The sequence below is a fragment of the Strongylocentrotus purpuratus genome, unplaced genomic scaffold, assembly GCF_000002235.5.
Source record: "Strongylocentrotus purpuratus isolate Spur 01 unplaced genomic scaffold, Spur_5.0 spur5_scaffold_9, whole genome shotgun sequence".
Classification (NCBI taxonomy): domain Eukaryota; kingdom Metazoa; phylum Echinodermata; class Echinoidea; order Camarodonta; family Strongylocentrotidae; genus Strongylocentrotus; species Strongylocentrotus purpuratus.
The window spans coordinates 1,250,153-1,272,210 of NW_022145615.1; the positions used below are offsets into that span (position 1 = coordinate 1,250,153).

Consider the following 22,058-nt stretch of genomic DNA (forward strand, 5'->3'; position numbering starts at 1 on the left):
AAGCTGGAGTTTAAAACTAAAAAGCAGTTTTATAAAATGAGCAAATCATTTCGATTTCTAGACATTATTATCCATGAGGTTTACAATATACATAGTAGTTTATGTAACTGAACGAGATTTACATATTTATAACTAACCATTATATCAATCTATTGTTGAATCTCTCTTAAAATGAATGCCGACTCAGGATGGCATCTCAAAGCACTCTGTATCAAGTGGAAGGGGAGCTTATTAAACTGAAACTATCATCATTGTTTTTAATTCCTTTTAACGTTCATGTCAAGATTTGATTTGATTTATCACTATTCAAATACCAAAGAAGGCTCAAATGAAATATGAAGATTTTTCTTTTTAGTTAAATTCTTTCCAAGATAACTGCAAGGACGTGGAATTAAGAGTAAAATATGGGTTCAATATAAATCAAAGTAATGAGGGTGAGAGTGATACTCACTTAGCCTGAAGGTTATCTAGACAAGTCTTGATGTACTGTGCATAATAATCATTCTGTTCATTATAGAAGGTAGACTTGGATTCCAGTCCAGCGTACGTTGATCTCAGTTTCATGATGTCCTGCTTACGACGCTGACGATATCTCCTCTGGTTACGGATGTCCTACACAGAAAAGAAAAAAACAAGAGATGCAACTTAAAGTAACGGGTAAGTGAGAAAATTGATATTCAGACATTACTACTTGTAACTTCTGATAATAACCAAACTTTTGCTCCTGGCAGTGTTTTGTTAAATATATAGGTAAGGGTTTACAAATGAGTCTTACAGAAGTTAGGTAAAATGCTTTGTCTAGGGTTGATATTAAGCATTTGTTTAGTGTAAAAAGTGATCACAAAGCAACAACAAAAAAACATGGGTCATAGAACTGTATTGATGTAAGCTCCTATGGGAAAACTTTAGCTGGTCTTCAAACTAGGTATTGGTACTATGAAATATAAGTTGACTTATGTCATCAGTATTATTTTTTCCTTATTTTGTTGAAGGGGGAGGGGGGGGGGGTTTAAACTTGCTACACTGTGAGTATTCAAATCCAATCAAGTAACTCTCAGCCCCACCCATTAGAAATCATATCTGGTTGTTACTGACTTTTAAACCAGTACTTAGTTAGCTTAGCTTACCTGTGCAATGGCATTGACCATGGTTTGGTAGTTATCCTTCTCTGAAACCAGCTCAGCTTCATCTAAGATCTTCAGGCTACGCTCCACCTTACGCTTCTTCGACTCAAGAGGGAGCCTGTCATGAATCAAGCAATCATAAATAATTAGAATGTGGGGAAAAGATTTTTTTCTTCTTCAAGGGATGGATGTCCTATACTTTTTCAAGTTAGCCTTGGACAAAAATGTGTGAGGTACCGAGGCTAAGTCCTCTGGAATGGATCAATCAATGACATTGGAAACTCTGTATTACTCCACAGCTTTATAACACTATTTTTTAAAAAAAAGAAGCTAAATATGCAATTCTCTTCTCTTTGTTTTGCTATGTTTACAATGTGATATGATAATCTTGGGGATTAATCTTGACAAGCAACTTTGCTTTTGTTTTTACCCTCTGATAATGGTTTATCATCTTACTCATTTCCCCTTTGTCAATTACTTGTTTGTCTTTTTTGTGTATATTCCTTTGTATTACATAATATACATTATTTTGTATTTGCATGCTTTTTTTTAATGGAATGTGGAAAAAATAAAATAAATGAATAAAATAGCAATCTTTGTTTATTTTAACAAATTTTTCAAAACATTGCTGCAATCAAAGAATACCGGGTGCATCTATTTGTGTTACAAATGAACAGCGTGCTGTGGAAAAAAATATATATACATGTTTATGAAAGGAGATATATGTTCCCTTTCTTTGTTTAATATTAAAAAATAAATAACTATGAGATTCATTAAATCAAGATGACTAGGCTTTTCCATATCATGTATTGAATGCTACCCATATGATACAAATACAGCGGAAATATACATTTAAAATCATTTGCAGACTCAAAAAAATAGTTTTTCTTAAAGAATTAATCTGACATTAGTAGCCAATATTGTATTGCAACTAATAGTTTAATTAATGTAGAATTTGTAAACAGCTGTGTTTTATGGATATAATGCAAGCGAAGAGGAGAAAATCATAAAATAAAAAAACTGAAATTGAAAAAAGACACACATCATGAAAACTTGAAGGTACCGGATACATGAGTCAGTACAAGCAAAAACTTATAACAAAATGTGGATTTCAGTTTAATAAATTAAAATAAGCCTTATATGTGCAACAAGCTCAATATTCTACAACCACATGAGTGTTTCACTGCAAATTCTTTCTATATTCTAGCTACAGGTCCTCTGTTAAGAGGACTTGAACAAAAAGAAAAGCTTGTGCCTGAAAAAGAAATAAGTTTGAATGAAAAGCTAAGCTTCAACTTTGCAGGACTGGGACATGAAAACCAGAGAGTACATGCCGGGTAATTTGGTTTAAGGGTGAATGAATTTGATATGTAATTATAAATACATTCAACATAATCTCAAGTTTACAGATTTTAATTCTCCTCTTAGTCACTTCTGAGTTAGAGAAGACACAACCTAAATGCTGGAGACTTGGTTCATTTTTATTTTCATTAAAGAGGGAACTATTCCAATCAGGCTAACCAATTCTTGCTCTCTGGTTTTTATACATGAAGTAAAATTAATTTAATGGGAACTTAGAAAGAATAGCATAGCTTTAAAAAGTGTGCTTGTTGAAAACATTACCTTCTCACAGCATTAGACCTAGTGAGTTGTCTGGATTGATTTAAACATGTACAGAATGTTTTAATCGAATTCAATTCATCAGACAAAAGACTTAAAATTCCAAGAAAGAGTCTCATAAGTTTTTATGTTACACTGAGGCAAACTGAGGTGTTTTTTAATAAGAACAGCAAAAAAACAAACATTACTCATGTACTCTGTGCTATTTTACACACAAGCATGCTCAGTCTTAAGTGCTCATGGCAACCATACATGTCATGAGCAATTGTTTAGATGTATCAGCTTATCCCATATTTTCTTATTTAAAGAACTACATGCTACTTTCAGATGACGGTAAATTCATGAACCAATCCATTTGATAAGAATGTGAGTGTCTTTCAACATAACTGGAGTAGACACGATAGCTCAGTTGTAGAGCAGTGGTCATGTAACCAGGAGGTCACGGGTTCGAAACCAAGTCGATGCGCTAGTTCCCTTTTGGTAAGGCATTAATCCTCATTACTAAGTCCCTCTGAGAGGACTTAAAAGCTGTCGGTCCCTTGGCTGCTAACTTACAAGCATACACATGCTTTCTTAGCAGTCAGGTAAAACAAACCATCAAATCAAACTGAATAGTCATAGTCAATGTTATAAACATAAAGGGATCGTGATTAACAATGACTTACTTGCTATCTTCCAGTTGTGATGTATTCCTTGACATCTTACTTTCTTCACTGGCCTTTGCATCTCTCTTCATCCTCTGATCTATCAATCTATTGTGCTCCTCTTCCTGGTAGTCAGCAAAATAAAAGAGAGGAATATGAATAATAAATATATCACTTATGACTCTATCAACCGATCTATGGTAAAATTTGTATTTTCTTTTGTTTTACTTAGGAAATATAGGGGGGATCAGTCATTATGTAGTTTTATCTCTTATCCAGTGTTGTGGACTGCAAAAAACAAACAAAAATATGGCAATAACTATCCATACTGATAGGGGAATGTGTAACTGAATGAAGTTACCATATTAATGATTCTGTCGTGAAGTGAACTGAATTGAATATATTGCTGAGAACACTATCTTTATGTCATGAAACATACAAGAAACAAGAAAATATACATGTATGCTGAACTGAACAATTCAAATTGAGAATGTTGTAGACTAATAAGCTTGATTTCTTTTTCCTTGAATTTTCAAGTCATGTATCAGTGCAACTTATGCTAAGCTGGCAAATCAGTTAAAGCCTGTCTGCACTAGTTTGGCCATGAGGGATTAGACCTCAAAGTGTGGTCAATGACAGATGGTTATCTCATCAAATCAGCTCTCAATAAACATAAGAAAAAGGGGATCATGGGGGACCAACGGGTACCGCTTGGGCATTGTTTGCTATATAGAGGGCGCAAGTAGCTGCAAGTAGTGCAGTCCCACTTTAAAATTCTAACTATTCCATCATGGATAAGAAAGATACAGGCGTTCTACTTTGTGGTATGAAGCTCTTACCTGGTCCTCATTAGCTTCAGTCTGAAGGATCTGTTGTACTGTATCTCCTGCCTGGCATCTGATCACATCCACCAGTAACCTCTTGGTCCTGAACAATGAAACATCACAATATCACATTCTTAATCAATGACCTAAATACAGTCAAACTTGTCTATTGAGGCCACTCAAGGAAAACAGAGAAAGTAGCCACTGTAGACAGGTGGCCTTTCTAGACAAGTTTCACAGCACACATTTCTTTCTCAAGGGAGATTAAATACATGGCCAATGTAGATGGATATTCACGAGACATGTTTTCAGTTTGAATTATTACATCACTCTGTTCAATCAAGTAAAGAAATAATTTTTCTTATTTTCTTTGAAAAAACATTCTTAATCCAAATATATCAAACAGCATCAAAATTCTTTGTCCACAGCACAGAAAGGACTGATACATGTATCAATATGTAGGTTTGTGTCTGTAGTATTTTTCCTAGTTCTATTACCGGTGCTATTTGACTTACTTGATGAAGAGCCTTTTCTTGTCGCTGTCATCATCCTCATGGATCTCAAACTTGTTGGTGAGAGTGAGAGAGATCTCATTCTTGGCCATGGTCTGCAGGAGAGCCTCGACCTGATGTTCTGGTAAGTCACTCGGTGTGTCACCTACGAAAAAAAACATGAAAGAAAGGGTTAATTTTCAGGAAAGTTAGAGGAAGAGTGACGAGTCCATCTCCGTCATGTTTTGTACCGATCTTGTACCCAGATTAAAGAATTAAGATTAAAGATTCAATCAAACACAGGATTAGTTTGAGCTACAGATACATTGAGGGCTTAGTGAGAGTGAGTGAGATTCCGGTCTTTGTCATGTTCTGTACCAAAGTCTCTACCTTGTGTCGTGGCAGATCACTTTTGTAAGTCACCTGCAAACAATAAAACAAAAGTTGAATTCCTATTTAAAATTTCATCCAAAATGATTTCCAAATACCAGGGCCATGTCGTGATTGATCTGGATGGATCGCAAGTCAATCAAAAACTTACTGAACTTCTATCCCTATACAACAGAGTTGCAATTGATATGAATTAGTAATCAATTTGAATCAATCATAATTGTTTACAAGGCTTGGTCCAGATCTCAGTATAATTGCTGGAGTATCTTCACAATTTGTCCAAATCAAATAACGGAAATATAAAGTTGTTAAAGAAAAAAATGTTTAAGTGGGAAATGTTCCGTACCTAGGATGTCTTCAACAGATGGCAGTTCACCAAGATCTTCAAGGAGTTCATGTATGGGATCATTCTGCTCTGGAGCAAGCACCTCAAGATTCTCTAGAATTTGCTGTCAAAGACAAAGAAAAATAGCAGAAAACATTAGCGTACCTGCTCGAAGAAATAGCATGAGATTGAATACCATCTGAAATTTCTATAGGAAATAAAAACATAAGAAGATTAGACAAGGTTTTGAAAGAAAAGCACAGCAATCGATCTGAAACTGTAATGATAATGAATAGCATCTTCTTCAAATGGTTATTTTGGGAAGAGACATTTCTGTCCAAATCAAACAAAAAGGAACCACAAAGACTAAACAAATCATAGTTTGAGAAGTATTTACAAAACCTCTGAACAATTTTCAAATGTTTGTCCAACACGGTGACATCACTGGAAATGTTAACGTTTAGTTTACTCTATTTAGACAATCTGACATTATCTTAAAGCCCCAATGTCCTACTTGGTCCCTCTATATAGAAAACTCCCCAATCGGTGCTTGTTGGTCCCCCATGATCCTCTTTTTCTTATGTTAGTTGAGTGCTGAGTTAATGAGATAGCCACCTGTCAGTGACCTCGCTGTGTGGTCTAATCCCTTCTGGCCCAGTAGTATTGACGGTCTTTAATACTTGCGCCGTAAAGTAAGCAACTGAAATCATTCTTCCCTCTTTCCTATTACTAAATCTAACCAAATCAAATATTCAAGACACAGCAAATCCACTGTCTATCTCCTATCTTTATACTCAATATACAAATCTGGTTTGAAAGAAGTATTCAGTGAATGAACACCATGTAAAATGATTAGAATTTAACTTACTGCATGTGTGTCAATGATTTCTTTGACTGAGATGAAGACGATTGGCTTGGAGGGGTTCACAAAGTCAGAGTACTCATTGATGTTAAATTTGACCTCGGGCTCTGGAACATCACATACTTTCCTGCAAAAATCCCTGAAGAAATACAGTAGAAAAACATGATAAAATATGAGGTATACTGTAGGCTTGCGGGTGCACTATGTGAGAGAGAGGGAGGATTGGGGAGTCCTGAAAAGGACTGTTGGTAATCTTTCTTGAGCTTATAGTTCTAAGGAGAACTATAGCGCCAGTTGGAGAGGATGGGTGGTAGGAGTGGCTCGACGTTTCGAACAGTTTGACTATCTGTCATCAGCAGCATCAAAATACGAGGTGTTGTCCATGAATAAATGACAATACATTCTTGGAATTTGATGAAATAAAGCAACAGGATATTCAGAAAGGTAGGACTAAAAAAAAGTAAGTGCTGTAATGATATCATCATTGAAATTCTCATACATTTTGTCTGTCGAGTGTAAATCTTGCTTTAATATACATGTTCTTCTTTTGGGAAACATATACAACTACAGATATCTACATTTGACAATAGAAAATAAGAGTAGTAGCAGTTATATTCACACTTCTTTTCCTATTGCAAGATTGCTATATTTGTACCAAGAGCAAATAAAGCTACATTACCTGTCGTCCACTACACATACTTCTACATGTACTTCTATATGTATTCATAAAGAAAAACTATAACATCGAAACATGCCTTGAAGGGTTGCACTTACTTGAATTTCTCAAAAGACTTGATGACGAGATTATTCAGTTTGGTAAGGTGAAGATTCTCCTCAAGGAACTGCAAGAAAAAATGATGTAAAAATAAATTCATCAATCAATACGATCAGATAAAAACTTCCCTGAGTTGAGTTGACCATGACGAGGGATGGAATTCAAATGTCATTCTGTACGTATATGCTAAGTAATAAAAGACTAAAAATGGGTGTGGTCAGTAGGGGTAAAAGTGGGAGTAAATATCTACTTGTACATGATTCTATATTATGAGGACCTTATCGAATAGTATGTCAATAAATCCATGAAAAATTGAAACAAAATGTTTAAATGCATCAGGAAAGTTTTGCTCCTGGATACATTAAAAAGGGATGAACCAAAGACATCACCTGCTATATCACAAATTTATTCAAATGCATAGAACTTAAAACTCTGTTTGGGCAGTATCTATGTTTGCAGGAAATATTTTTATGAAAGTGGTGAATAAATTCAATTCAATTCAATTCAATTATAATCCTATGCTGCTACCTTTAGGCTCCATCTTAATTTCCTTGATTTTACACAAGTTTGTTTAGAAATTTGAACAATGGGCAGTTCAGGTATACTCCAATGCAATGAAATAATTCAAGAATACAAGATGCAAAAGATTGTGATGATCCAAGAGGCAGACGGCAGGCATTATCATCTAGAAGTTCTTCTGGGGCATACTGCATCAACTTCCTGTTTAAATCATGCTTGAAATAGTAACTTGTCTTTTATCTCCGACTAAATTAGGTTAAATTTCCACCTTTCTTAGTATACAGAGGTATAATTGATAGATAATTGGATCTAACAAATAAGTTATTGTAGAACTTCTGATCAATATGAGGACTATATCAATGGCTTGCTCATGTGCAAGAAGCTTTATTGCTGATCAGTATTCTTGGTGCTACAGTCAAACTTGTATTAACAACCACCTCTTTATAGTGGCCATGCATATTGTCTCCCATGAGAGAAAAAGTGTCTTGTAGAACCTGTCTAGAAAGGCCACCTGTCTACAGTGGCCACCTTTTTTCTGTTTCCCTTGGGTGGTCTTTATAGACAGGTTTGACTGTATTTGGAGCTACTAAAGTGCTGGGTTAACAGTATATTCTCTTGTGTGCACATTCCCATACAACATTCAGAGGCTTCATACAAATTATAACTTAATCATCTTGTTCAAAATAGTTTGAGATTTGATAGGGGGGGGGATTTAAAATCAAAGTCTTGAATCAAATTTCATTCCCATGAAGATTCATGCTCATGCATCATTCCTTGCCAGCTGACTTACTCCCTCCATTGATTCCATGAGTAATGTACCAAATACTGGAACTTTCTGTGAAAAAGGTGGGGGTGTCCAGTTAATAGCATTTCATATTTGGATAAGTTATACTGCCGTCTTAGCTAACACTGTCCTACTCACCATCATTCCTAATCATCATTGTAGATCTTCATGAATATCACCATCACACTACAACCACTACAACTATCATCAATAATCATCGTTGTCATATTCATCATCATTATCATCATTGTCGTTATCCCCATCATCAGCATTATCAACATCATCACCATCATATCAGCAGCAGCACCACCACCACCACTACCATTACCATCATGCTCACCACCACCACCACCATAATCACAATCACCACCACCACCACCGCCATCATCACAATCACCACCACCATCATCATCATAATCTCCATTGTCATCACCACTACCATCATAATAATAATCACCACCACCACCATCATAATTATTACCAACAACACCAGCACCACCATAATCACCACCACCATCATCATCATAATCACCACCACCAACACCAACACCAGCAGCACCACCACCACCATAATCACCACCACCATCACCATAATCACCACCACCATCACCATCATCATCATAATCACCATCATCATCATAATCATCATAATCATCACCACCATCACCATCATCATCACCATCATCATCATAATCACCAACACCAGCACCATCATAATCACCACCACCACCATCACCACCACTACCACCACCACTACCACCACCACCATCATCCCCTCTCTCACCTGTTTCCCTGATGCGATGCTCTGCAGTACTTTGGTGATTGATCCCAGGTTTCTCCTCTGCTCCACAGACATCAACTTGTCTACTCCGATGTCGATGATGTCGAAGGCATCAGGAGCGACGATGGCGGGATTCATATACCTGTAGTAGATCAGGTTTCCTACAATCTATAGGAACAGAGACGGACATGGAGAGATGGACCAAATAAGACTTAGATCCAGATATAAGAGATACCAATTAATTACCTCATACAAATCGACACTTATTCCAACTCTATCTACAGAAATTAAAGGTCTGATAGTGTTATCAAAAGGCTATCTTACAACTTCGTAAAGAGCTTTACAAAAATATCAGTAAGATTAGCATAATTTGGTCATACGTCGCAGTTCATGCAAAAAAAAAAGAAGTCTTAATTTACCTTCTTGGCACTTCCAGCGAGCCAAGTCAAATTATACAAGAATAAAAACAGCAAAAATATAAAATTTGGTCAAACTCTTGACTAGAAAATACAAAAGCATTTCAAAAATACATTTCAGACTGCTTGATATATAAAAATGAAATATACAATGAGAGTGAAGTATGTAAACACGTTGTAGGCATCAACTGAAATATTTGGCTAAATATTAGAATAAATGTAGCCTAATGTAGCTTACCTTTAGAACCTCTTCGTCTGATGCATCAGGAAACTTAGCATGCAGAGACTCACGCAGGACTTTGGCAATGTAACGGATACCATACCTGCAGGAGGTAAAAACACAAACGAGAAGGATTACAGATACACAGAATTATAATCTGCAAGACCTAGGCCCGTTGCACAAAAATTATCATTGATGGTAACTTTGCCATCAATGGTAACTACCATGGAAACCTTGATTTTGATTGGCTGTTGAGCCCTGTTACTATGGTTAATGCTAAGTTTTAAACAACAAGGCCCTCATGACTAGTATATCTGGCATACTTATACATATTTCAGGACTGTATTCCTTATGAAGTTTTTTATGACCAACAGTAGAAGATTCATTCTCTGAATGCTTTCTACATTACATTGTGTACTATTGTCCTTTTCAAATGAGGATGAAACAATATCACTCATCCAACATAATACCAAGTACAGATTACAAAATCCATTTGCAGGATCAGTTTGTTAACCAGTATCATAGCAAAAATATCTCTATTTTTCTTGTATGCTACACCGACTATTCATGGAAAACTGATTATAAAATTTTGGGATAGTGTGTGGAATATTGTCATGAGCATGACTTGTCGACTCACGGTATCATATCAACGGATGAGATGATTGCATTTAGGAACTTCTTGCTGACTTCACCGAGCTGAGTAACGGATGCATCCAATCTCTCTAAGACTTCCTTGTGCTTCAGGGCTTGGTCTGATGGTACATCGTAGGGTAGCTTGCTGTTAGAGATAGAAGTTAAAGGGAAATAAATGGTCGTCTATGAGCTATGTAATACTTATCAAATACGTCTATATCAGAGGTAACATTTACGAAGGCACTTGAAATGGATGTCAGGATACTAGTATTAGTACACTTTGCCCCGTCTGAAAAGAGATGGCAATTATTAAAGATGGTTATCATGCATTTGCTAACCTCTTTCTTTCTACTTGGTCCAGATGACTGGCACTTCCATATCTCTTGCTCTATCCTTTCCTTATCAATTCTATCGAATCGTTAAATGTTTTCCTTTAATAGTGTCAAATCATTACCAAAGTACTTTAATAACACAATTTTCATCTCTGATTTCATCAATTTTACTCCTCTACATTTCTCTCTGTTCTGTTCTCTTCCTTCCTTTTGTGCCCTTCCCAAATGCATCCCACATCCCTAGGAATCTTTTGCCCAACTCTGGGATATTTCTATTTTTTACAAGCTTTTTTATATCTTTTATTTTTTCTTGGTGTGATCTGCTTAACTTTTAATGTTCTACCCTTCTCTCCTCATTACCTAGCTTTTCATCTATCCTCTTAGTCTCCTACCTTGGACTCTATTTATGTTTACTTTAAAACTAGATGGAACTTCCGTGATGCCTCCGTCATAGAGCAATTTTACAAACCAAAACGGAAGAAATATTTCAAATTCAAGTTCGGTTGTAATCCATTAACAGGTTCTCAGAATATCATGATTACAAGCTATTTCTCATATACATGTATGACCTTTAGACCTTGACCTCATGACCCCAAAATCTAATCAATTCATTGGCTCTGCAAGATACATACATGACCTAAGTTTGGCAGGAATCCATCAATCGGTTCTTGAGATAACGCGATCACGAAAACGGGACGTACGTACGGACAGATGTACAACCCGTAAACATAATGCCTCCGTTACGATAAAAATGTTATTGGTATTCTCTCCATCGATTAGTTTTGCTCACCTAGCTTCTCCTGTCTGTGTTTCCATCTGGTTGATCCATTGTTTGTAGACCTCTACTGGGTTGGTATTGATGTTTAGGTTCTTATCCTCCATCACACCCTTCACCAACGGCTGAAGGATGTCCCTCAGTGAACTCTGACCTTTCTGACCTCTGTCGTAAGAGAAATAGAAAAAACATGTATGTTGCTATTGCTGAGGAAGTCTTTCCATGGAGAGGTTAGCCATCAGTCCTCACCATTAGATTACAACAAGCCGTCTTGATAAAAACTGATGGTAGCCAACGAGGCTTAAGGATACTCCTCAAAATCGTTTTTCTCTGGATTGAATTTCAATAAATTCAATATTAATAAGTCTCAACAAAAACAGCCTGTAAAATTGATAAATCTCAACTAAAACCTTCAATTACTTCAACAGAGTTGGATCACAAAAAAAGGAAAATATTGATAAAAGAACACAAATAAGTACAAAAGCAATCCTTTAAATTATTTGTATATTTTTACGAACAAGTATCCCTAAAGAGACAATGATATGACCTACGAAGTGGCACTTTATGCTCTTTGTATATCGTTCTTAAAACTGTATACAGGTTATCACATAATAGAGGATATCGTTTTGACCAAGTCTAACGTAAAGAAATCTTAGATATTTTGTTCATCGTACCTGTTGAAGGTGACCACCATCCTGATGACCATAGGGTTCCCTGTAACAATCTCCATCATCCTATCCACCTTGGAACTAAAGAGAGAAGAACAATGAGAGATCAATTACAGCTTCTTAGGATATGACCACATCGAGATAAGAACTGAAGCAACATGCAGCAAGCATCATTTGTATCAAGACCAAGGCCTTTTCGACCAACAGGAGTGACAGGTGGGGAGGGGGGGGGGGGGTTCACAAAGATCCTAAGTTGAACTTATCTCTAAGTTGGACTTAACAATCATGGAAAGCCGTTAGCATCTTTGAAAATATTTTGTAAATGTTATTTTAAAAATCATAAAATGTTGATTCAAATCATTCATATTTTCTATTATCAAGGAGATTTCAGGTTCTTGATGTGGAATTTATAAAAAGTCTAAAATACTTGAATTTTCGCTTTTGAATATATTTTATTTTAAGGCTACAGAACGCTCTCAATAATTTTCAAGTCCAGCTTAGAGTTTGACTAAGGATCTTTGTGAACTACCCCCTTGAGTGACAGGTGGGGGAGGGTTACATCAGAAGTAGGATGAAGGGGTGGGCTTAGATTTGTTGCCTCAGAAGGCCTTACACACCTCTGCATTGACATGCATTCTACCCATAACAGAGTTTGATCAACCACTGACCTTCCAAACATTGTTGAAAATAGGCACTGCGAAAATAAGTTCTCTTATTGTTCTGTTCATTGTATTTAAGTAAAGTTACTCCTTAATTTACTTAGAAATGAAGGAATGCTTCAAAGAGCCAGACTGTCATAACAGGAGTAAGGAAACTCTTCGCTGATGTAGCTCCCTCTATTGACCATTCCTAGTCACTTCATGCAGATACAAAAGATGAAGTTCACCAGCATTCACAGGCATACATTCGTACCTTACAATGAAGCACAAAGAAACATTTAGAATGCCATGCAGTAGGTTACAAATACAAAGTCCATACCTTAGAAAATACTTTAATAAGTAAATACGAAGTACAAAATTGATCAAGAGTAGAAAAAAGACTAATCTGGATAGAAAATTGTTGAATAAATTCAATACAAGCTTCCTTGCTACAGGTGTAATGAAATTTCCCTGCTACTTTCACAACAATTACAATTTTTAAAATTTTTAATTTAAGATAAACACACGTGCCTTTCACTTTCTTTTTTTTTTAACATGGCTCAGTGAAAGAATTGTTTGCAAAATGATACATCAATGTATTGCCAATAGGAGCCTGGGGGGGGGGGGGGGGGAAGGGGGCAATAGAAAAGAGAAAAAGTGGATTTCTTGCAGGGTTGGTAGAAAGGGATTTTCTAGGATCAATTTTTTTTTTTTTTTTTTTTTTTTTTTTTTGTTGCAGAAATTTGTTTGAAGGCATTTCCTTTACCAAGCTGGGTTGATGGGCTGGGTTAAAATCTTCACTTACTCTGAATATATAAAGTCTCTGATGAACAATGTAAGATAAATTTCATAAAAGTAAAAGAAGTGACTCCATTTGAAATATATCCTTTTAAAAGCATGATATTTAATTTGTTTTAATGTAAGATTGTAGGTGCATGTCTGTACAATGCTTTCAAGTGACTGAATATTCATACTCTCTCAAAATCATTATATAGATAGCATTTTGTAAAACATGAAGGTTACTGGTTTAGTTCACAAAATGTTACTTCTTTCAAATATTTTGGGAAAATCAATAACTAGAATCCCATTAAAGTACCGGTACGTAAACTGAAGTGACTGGTATCAAGTAGCATAATTATATCTTGATGCATAAAAATCAGGCTCATTAAACTAATGCTTCACTACATGAAGACAGGGGATGCCCGATGATCACCAATCGAGCTAGAGCAACGTCTACGGGTATATTTTATTTTCACGTCCAAATAAGACTTCAGTAAACATGGCAGGATGCCCTTCATCTCATGCTCCCTCCACTACAAGATGCAGTCCTATGTAATTCACCATCATCATTCACATTCAGTCTTGCATATTCATTGGTTGCTATCCACGATTCAGCGTGCCTAACTCACGCATCGGCTGGTTTGTTGTCTATAACCAGTACCCTCTTACTAGGATAAGAATGTTGCATCTCTTGTACTAACTCAAAGCTGTTACAGGAAGCAAAGGGTTAAATTGAAGTGTTACATCACACTGAAGACACAGCACTCAACTAGCAAACCTAGAAGTCACACCACTTTCCAACTACATTTTGATCGAAAAAACTTGCCTTATAAATGAAAAAAACATTTACGTAATTTACAAATAAATCATTGACAAATTGTTTCCAGTACTTACTAAAAATTGGAAGCTCAATAAAAAGAATTTTCTATTATTTGCTACTAATGATGTAATGATTGTGTAGAGTGTATATGTTTTATTCAATTCTCAAGCAAAATACACTATCCTATAATATATGGAAAACACAGATAATAAGTCAGTTTTAGATCAATTTGCTGTTCTAATAATACCTGCTTGTTGACATTAAATCCATAAATAATTTCCATAAGTATTATTGTTTGTTACACTTTATGGGTAGTTAAATTAACATTAGCCACATACATGCTTAGGATGCAGAGTAACAAGTTTCTTAATCAGATCTGGCAAAACTGTCAATATAGCAAGCAGCCTGAACAACTTTTGCATTTGATTTCATAAACAATTTAGGCCCAAAATTCATGAACAATTTGGGCCAAAACTTCAAAATACTTTGTAACTCTTTAAAATGTCAATTATGGCCTGAAATTACATGCAGAAATGTAATTCTCCAAGGCTCCTCCTTGGAAATCAACTGTTTTTGTCAAGTTGGGCATGCAAATATGAAGTCATGCTGATCAATGCAAGCCTGAAACAACCGACCAACTGACATGAACAGGTCTGAAGTTCATGCTGCAATTCATGCCAACATCAATACACACAAACACAAAACAAACAATTTGGCATTACACTTTCTAAAAAGCAACATGCTCACTTCTACTTGACAACGACAAGCACGTAACAGTCAATGGTATCACATTCAGGTTGCAGCTATATGTACTTCCTATACAAAGTTGTGGCATCTCATGAAGCTCTAATTGATGTAAATTCAACATGATGATTTTATACTGATATTGTATATTTAAATGTACGACAAGTACATGTGTGAAGGTACAATGTGTATCTACTTCAACCAGCTTCTAATTAAAAAATGCACTACAGGTATTCTGTCTGATGTGACATCTCATGAAGCTATAATTGATGTAAATTCAACATGATGATTTCATACTGATAAGGTACATTTAAATATATGTCATGTACATGTGTGAGCGAACCTACTTCAACTAACTGCTACTTGAAAATGCACTACAAGCATTCTCTTCACTTTCAAACGTGATGATTTCATACTGATATGGTACATTTAAATATATGTCATGTACATGTGTGACGTACCTACTTCAACTAGCTTCTACTTGAAAAATGCACTACAGGTATTCTATCCACTTTTAAGTGTTTTAAGAATTGTTGTCGAAAATCTATGGTCGGTGTAAAATAGAATAGAATGTATTAGGAAGAATTCTATACATATATTATTTTGAATCATAAACACATCGCCTATTGAGAGCTAGAAGGGCATTAAATCTAAATAAAGGCAAACAATCTTACACCCTTCTGGTTCTTAACAGATAATATGGGACAAAATCTTTCAAACGGTTCATAATAGAAACCAAATTTTTTATTCGGTGTAGTTTTTTTTTGTCTTCTAAAGATGGAAACAATAGCTAATGATGCATCATCTGTTTGTTTTTTAATGCAGCATGTGCTCAATGGATGCAGTCAGTCAGAACATGCCTAGCAACTTACTTTCGTCTGATTCACAGTAAAGCAACACAATAGAAGAAAGTTATAAGTGATAGGGGAAAAATGGGACATGAAAGAAAATGAGCATCTTTCATTGTGACGTTTTGCTGGCATTGATTCCTTTAGCCAAAGAATTGGGATATTTGAGACAATGAGCATGTACAAATGTCGTTTCATACACTGTAGTCAACAATCAACATGATATAATGATTACATACAGTACAACCACCAAAAGTATTGCAATTATAAAATTTGTTTGTTGAAATGAAAATGAAAATGAAAATGTCAAAATATAAGAATACTAATATGCCAAGTAACATACATGTATATACAAGTAGGAACAATTGGGGTAATGACAATATTGGGGAAAAGGCTCTTTGATACACAGAAGAAGACATTACTGCCAATATATTGCCTGGAACATAAAAACATGAAACACTGGGGGTTGAATTTTCATTAAAAAATTAACATAAAACAGAGAATGCATGCAGGACCTTTGAGGATCATAACAGCTGATATGAAGACAGGTCAAAATAATGAACAAAAATAAGGTTTTAACATCCTTTATATAACAAATACAAACAGCTGATTGAGAAAAAATAACCTTTGTTATGATATCATAGTCTACAGATTTACTTGAATCTCAATATCAGGAAGTCTTTAAAACATGAGGTGACCACTAATTACATATAGAAACAAACATAACTTGGAAAGGAAATATAATAGACCAGTTTTCTAATGAACTAAGTTGTATGGCAGATTGACCTAGAAGTAACATCTAACATGTATTTAAGATTATATGAGAAATTACTGAGGGGAGGACAAAAATGGTAAATATAATCTTACGAATCAAGGGGTTCTTGATAACAAATAACTTCTGTATTGATTTTATGATTTCAAGAGGCAATGTATTTCTAACATTATGTAAGCCAATTAGTTTTAATTGCTAGCTTTTCAGAAGATATCACAATTTTTCTGAATTGTGTTACTGTTACTACGCAGATGATAAAGAACATGTGAAACTGATGACATCGTATTTAGGAAAAACATTCATGAATTTGGACACATCAGTAAACTGGTCTATTATCATGAAACACACAGCAAAGTTGAGAATTTTAAAATTATTTCTCTCAAAATATGAGTCTTACTACATACTTGGACCCTGTTTTGTGAAGTTATTATGAATAACAACAACAACAACAATTCTAGAACAGGTACTAGTATGCTCAAAGTCAATGAAATGCTATGATTTCATTAGCTTTATTCAATATCTGTTCATAGTTTGTTTTTTTTTAATAGAAATTTGTATAAAACAGGGCCCAGGGCAGGTATTCAATTCAATACTTAGAAAAAGTAAGAAATTTACAATTAAAGTAAATGGCTAAGTTAAGAAGTTTACTTATTTTGTATTCAAATCGCATTTTAGACTTTTACTTACCTACCGGTAAGACAAAATCTAAGTAAAATATTTACTGATAAGCATTGTGACATCACACGGTCAATCAAAAGTAATGCACAATTAATGCGTAGCAATAAATGCGCAGGTTATGATACTGCGTAAGAAACCCATATGCCTGCTAATCAAGGCCTCTAAATAATTGGCTTAAGTCTGGTAGGGAGCTGTCTTAAATTTAGGGTAAAATACTTAGCCAAAAGTTTGAATTGAATACCCAAATTGGCTAAGTATTTTACTAAGCCAAATACAAAGTAAAAAGCTTGAATTTTGTACTTGTAAGTATTGAATTGAATACGGGCCCAGGAGAGCAATGACAACACAAACAAATAGAGAGAAACACATATGCCAACAAAACAAGTACAAAACAAGGCAAGAATTATTTTCACAAGGAACAGAGACAATTATGAAAGGTGACCTCTAGATAACCACTCATGCAAGGACGGAAGGAACAGACAAAGAACAACCTGGACCACATGATGTTGGACACCACAATATTCTAAGGCAACTCCTCAATTTCACCTTTCTGGCAGTTTCCTTCAGGTTTTAAAATAGCCTTTAAACTTTGAAGCTCATGTCCGAATGGATGAACTATTATATCATGAAGTCAGGCATGAACTCCAATACAAAAAGGCTGATATCTATAATGCTATATATCTTTCCAAAACAAATGGAACTCTAACTTTTTTTTTCTTTCTCATGATTTATTTACCTTTTCCAGGTTTTCACACTGACTTTTCATTGGGCTGGTTTGTAGTGATTAAAAAATAAGAAAAAATAAGGAGCCTTTGTCCAATAGACCCATTAAACATTTGAGACAAATGTCGAGTCTCTGCGAGTATTTAGCTCTACTATTTGAAAAGATTGGATGCCTGTTTAAATGAACATAGAATGTCTTGTCAATGTAATAGGTTTTGCAAATGCACTGTATATACTTTTGAAGATGTAAAGAAACACTGTTAAGAGGCCTATTTGGCATGTAAGGGTGACGAATGAAATGGAGGAGCTGCCTTTTTGCGTTGACACAGGATGAGGACGAAGGTTTACAAAATATCATCTACATCACTTACTTTATTCCCGACTGTAAGGACCTTTTGTTATTAATGGAGGGAGAATGAAAGAAAGACACACACGGTGGTATTACAATGACCTTTGGCACGGCAAAGTGAGGGTCAACTCATAAGCAATGTTAAATCATATATAAAGTCCATCGTCCCATGACAAAAATCAGTAATTTGTGATTGTGTTGAGGGAAAAAAAGATGACAAAGGGCATATATGAGATAGAAAAGCACACATATTATTCATTTTAAACAGATGCATGAATTCATGCCTAATTATAGATATCATAGAAAAATGAACCCCTTTATGTAAGCATCTTCCATGTGGTACAAAGAAATGAAGGTTTGAGAATGAGCTGAAAGTAGAAAATAAGAAAAGAAGAGCAGGAGGGGAAGAGTATTTTCTTCAGATAGAAAATAGACCATAGTCGAAAGTCAGATCATCAATTAATAAAAACCCACACTTATAATTCCATGTAATATACACCTACATGAATATTAGGAGTACCGTAATAAACGTTGTATAAACCGCACTCGTGTATAAAATCGCTGATGTTAGCCGACGGAAAGAAAGAAATGAATAATAATAATAATACAATAATATTCCGCTTTTATATAGCGCTCGAATGAAGAAAATGAATGCCAATATCACTGGCATCTGAGAAGAAAAAAAAGAGACAGATTGAGAGAGAGAGAGAGAGAGAGAGAGAGAGAGAGAGAGAAGCGAAAAACAATGAAATACCGCTGATGTTACCTGCTTTTATGACAAAAAGAAAGCCTACAGAAAGAAAGAAACGCATAAAGAAAATGAATGCCGATATCACCGGTGTTTGAGAAAAAAAAAAGAGATACAGAACGAGGAGAAAGAGAGACACACAGACATTGTAAGGTAAGATCACAGCTAACCGTTTACATTGTGTAAAAAAATATATGAACACAATGAAACATTAATGTTGATAATATATATCTTGACCGCATCATACAAAAATAAAAATGATAAGAATGAAACAAAGCCTAGCGCCCGTTTTTATAATAGCATGGATGGCCGTACGGTTGTCATTGTTATCGGGGCAATTAACTCAACACTTAGCAATGTTTAAAATGAAACAATGGACATCTCGGACGGTCGGACCAAATATAGCGCACCTTTTGACTAGGATAGCGTCAATCCATGTCTAGTAAACGGGTCTCTTTTGCCCTTCTCTGATATGACGGGATCGTACTTGACTTGACACAGCCTACAACTACGGGCTGCCAATACCCGCTCTAGATAGCGTGGGTTCTCAGCCAGAATGTGCCGTCCTTCCACTGATATTACTCAAACAAGAAACTGTCGTTGGTCATATCATTTGTTTTTCACATCCACTTGGAACACCAGCGGAATAAATAAAACAATGGAGACCCCTACAGTAACATTAGTAGAGACGGAATTCAGACAATGTGCAGCATAATGCATTTAGGTGTATAAAAAACGCATCGCGAATTTGGATGTTTACCGGCGGGAAATCAAGTGCAGTCAATACAACGTTAATTACGGTAGGAGGTGATCAGTAGAAAAATATGACACTGCATCCCAAATCTCGATACACCACTCCACACATAAGTAGGTCTAGGATTAACTTCAATTAGATTAAGGAAAGTTTAATGGACTGTTACAAACCAAGGGCATACTAAAGTCTCCAAACCTGTATCATATTTAAAAACAGATCTTGAAGTATTATAAAGAGAAACAAGACTGAAAATACAGCATTTTCAGGGACACCAAAGAATATTAGAAAACTCTTCTAGAAGATATTTCATCTTATAGCAATCTCAATATTTAAGTCAACTGCAACACATCAAAATTACAGCAAACCTATATTCAACCATCCTTTGATACAGGTAATAATCTTGACTATGAAGGGGTCATTTATAGAGGTACACAGCACGAAAGAGATGCAACCATCGTCCCTTACCTGATTTCCTCCTCAAGGGCGGTCTTGAAGAGCTTCAGCAGAAGATATTCTTCCCTCTGATTGGCTGCATAGTTATACAGGGTCAGGATCACAGATTCCATGAACTTGGTAGTTCTGCTCTGAGGCATAGCGAAGATGAGCTTAGCCAGGTATGTTGGGTTGGTTTGTAGGAGATAGAAGAGGTGCTGATAGGCTTCCAGCATGTCACGTTTCTCCTTGCTCAGCGTCTTGAGACCCTGAGGCTGGCTGGCCTGGACGGAACGCTTCATCTTACGACCGTGGCTTACCACGTCCTGTCAGAGGGATGAAGGAAGGGAGGAGGTTAATCAGGATGTGGCAGGTGGGGTAGGAGGAGATATCAGATGGAATGGGAGTGAAAAAGAGTGATGAGTGAAGAGAAATCAACCACTAGACCTTTCATTCATTTGTAGTTTATATCACTATTTCTCAAAGATTAATTTCAAAAGTCTCAAGGATATGAAAGGAAGTAATACAAAAATGAAGAAAATGGATAAATTAGAACTGACATGAAGCATTTGATGCAAAAATAAGAGACAATACTACATTGCAACCAAGTACCCCCACAAATAATATATTTGCAAAGCGCTTAGAGACATTGTCAACGCATAAAGTACTACCGGTATATAAAATTGGAATATATTATTACCCCCCACCCCATGGCAAGTACTTGGTCTAAATCCGAGAAGTGACTGCCTAGATACACTTTCACACACATTGATGGTAACATATTCAGAGTAGATAAGATGAGAATGAAGAGAGATGATTAACCTGTAGTGTGATTCTGTTCTTGACTAGGAGTCCAATCTTGATATCCATGAGATTGAGATCGTTCTCAGCTTGTTGGTTAGAACGGATCTGCTTTACAACCTTCCCTCGCATCTCCTGTAGTTCTGTTATTAAAAAAACAAAGGAATAAATCAATGCTATTATTAGCATTCCACTCCCATCATTCAAACAATTCAATATGTACAAGTTTATTAGCAATAATTGTCATTTTATACTTTTAAATTTTTTTAAAAAAATTAATATTTCTGACCATATAGAGAATCATGTGACCTCTATGAATGAACTTTTACAACATTCCATATCATCAAAAAATTATTCTAAATCAATGAGCTAATACTGTTTTTCGAATAATACATGTAGGCATGGTGAATGTGTTAAGCAACTGAGCATCAATATCCATTGAATACCAGTCATCAACCTTTTTCAAATGTCTTGAATTTCATGAATACCAAAATTCTTTAAATTAAAATATACACATTTTCCTGACATCCTGCATTTCAGTGGTGATGAATAGTTATTTGCTCCAAAGCCAAATTTGAATCACAGCATTTCTTTGCAAATAAATCTTAGGATGTTCTTCATACTTACCAAGTTCTTCTGATAAATCCACCTCATTCTGTTCCAGAAGATGAACAAACTTCCTGACAACAGCCACAGGAGGTGTGTCAGAATGAGCTGTGGATAGAAACAAAACAAACATTAAGAATTTGCATTTCAGATCAAAACAACAAAGGTTCATATTGCAGGTG

At 35.5% G+C, this 22,058-nt stretch overlaps 1 protein-coding gene across 1 annotated transcript in view; it reads right to left on the bottom strand.

Annotated features, from left to right (window-relative positions):
* LOC593982 (ras GTPase-activating-like protein IQGAP1) overlaps positions 1-22,058 on the bottom strand; it is a 93,278-nt gene that overhangs the window by 5,181 nt on the left and 66,039 nt on the right. Inside the window, exons 24-40 of the mRNA XM_030976921.1 lie at positions 21,898-21,984; positions 21,292-21,413; positions 20,503-20,795; positions 12,190-12,264; positions 11,531-11,680; positions 10,413-10,553; positions 9,794-9,878; positions 9,143-9,307; positions 7,055-7,122; positions 6,287-6,419; positions 5,440-5,542; positions 4,728-4,869; positions 4,228-4,315; positions 3,410-3,513; positions 2,748-2,777; positions 1,128-1,242; positions 452-612 (exon numbers count right to left, since the gene is read on the bottom strand). Of these exons, the coding sequence (XP_030832781.1) occupies positions 452-612; positions 1,128-1,242; positions 2,748-2,777; positions 3,410-3,513; positions 4,228-4,315; positions 4,728-4,869; positions 5,440-5,542; positions 6,287-6,419; positions 7,055-7,122; positions 9,143-9,307; positions 9,794-9,878; positions 10,413-10,553; positions 11,531-11,680; positions 12,190-12,264; positions 20,503-20,795; positions 21,292-21,413; positions 21,898-21,984 (2,062 nt within the window). The remainder of the gene's footprint in view (positions 1-451; positions 613-1,127; positions 1,243-2,747; positions 2,778-3,409; positions 3,514-4,227; positions 4,316-4,727; positions 4,870-5,439; positions 5,543-6,286; positions 6,420-7,054; positions 7,123-9,142; positions 9,308-9,793; positions 9,879-10,412; positions 10,554-11,530; positions 11,681-12,189; positions 12,265-20,502; positions 20,796-21,291; positions 21,414-21,897; positions 21,985-22,058) is intronic.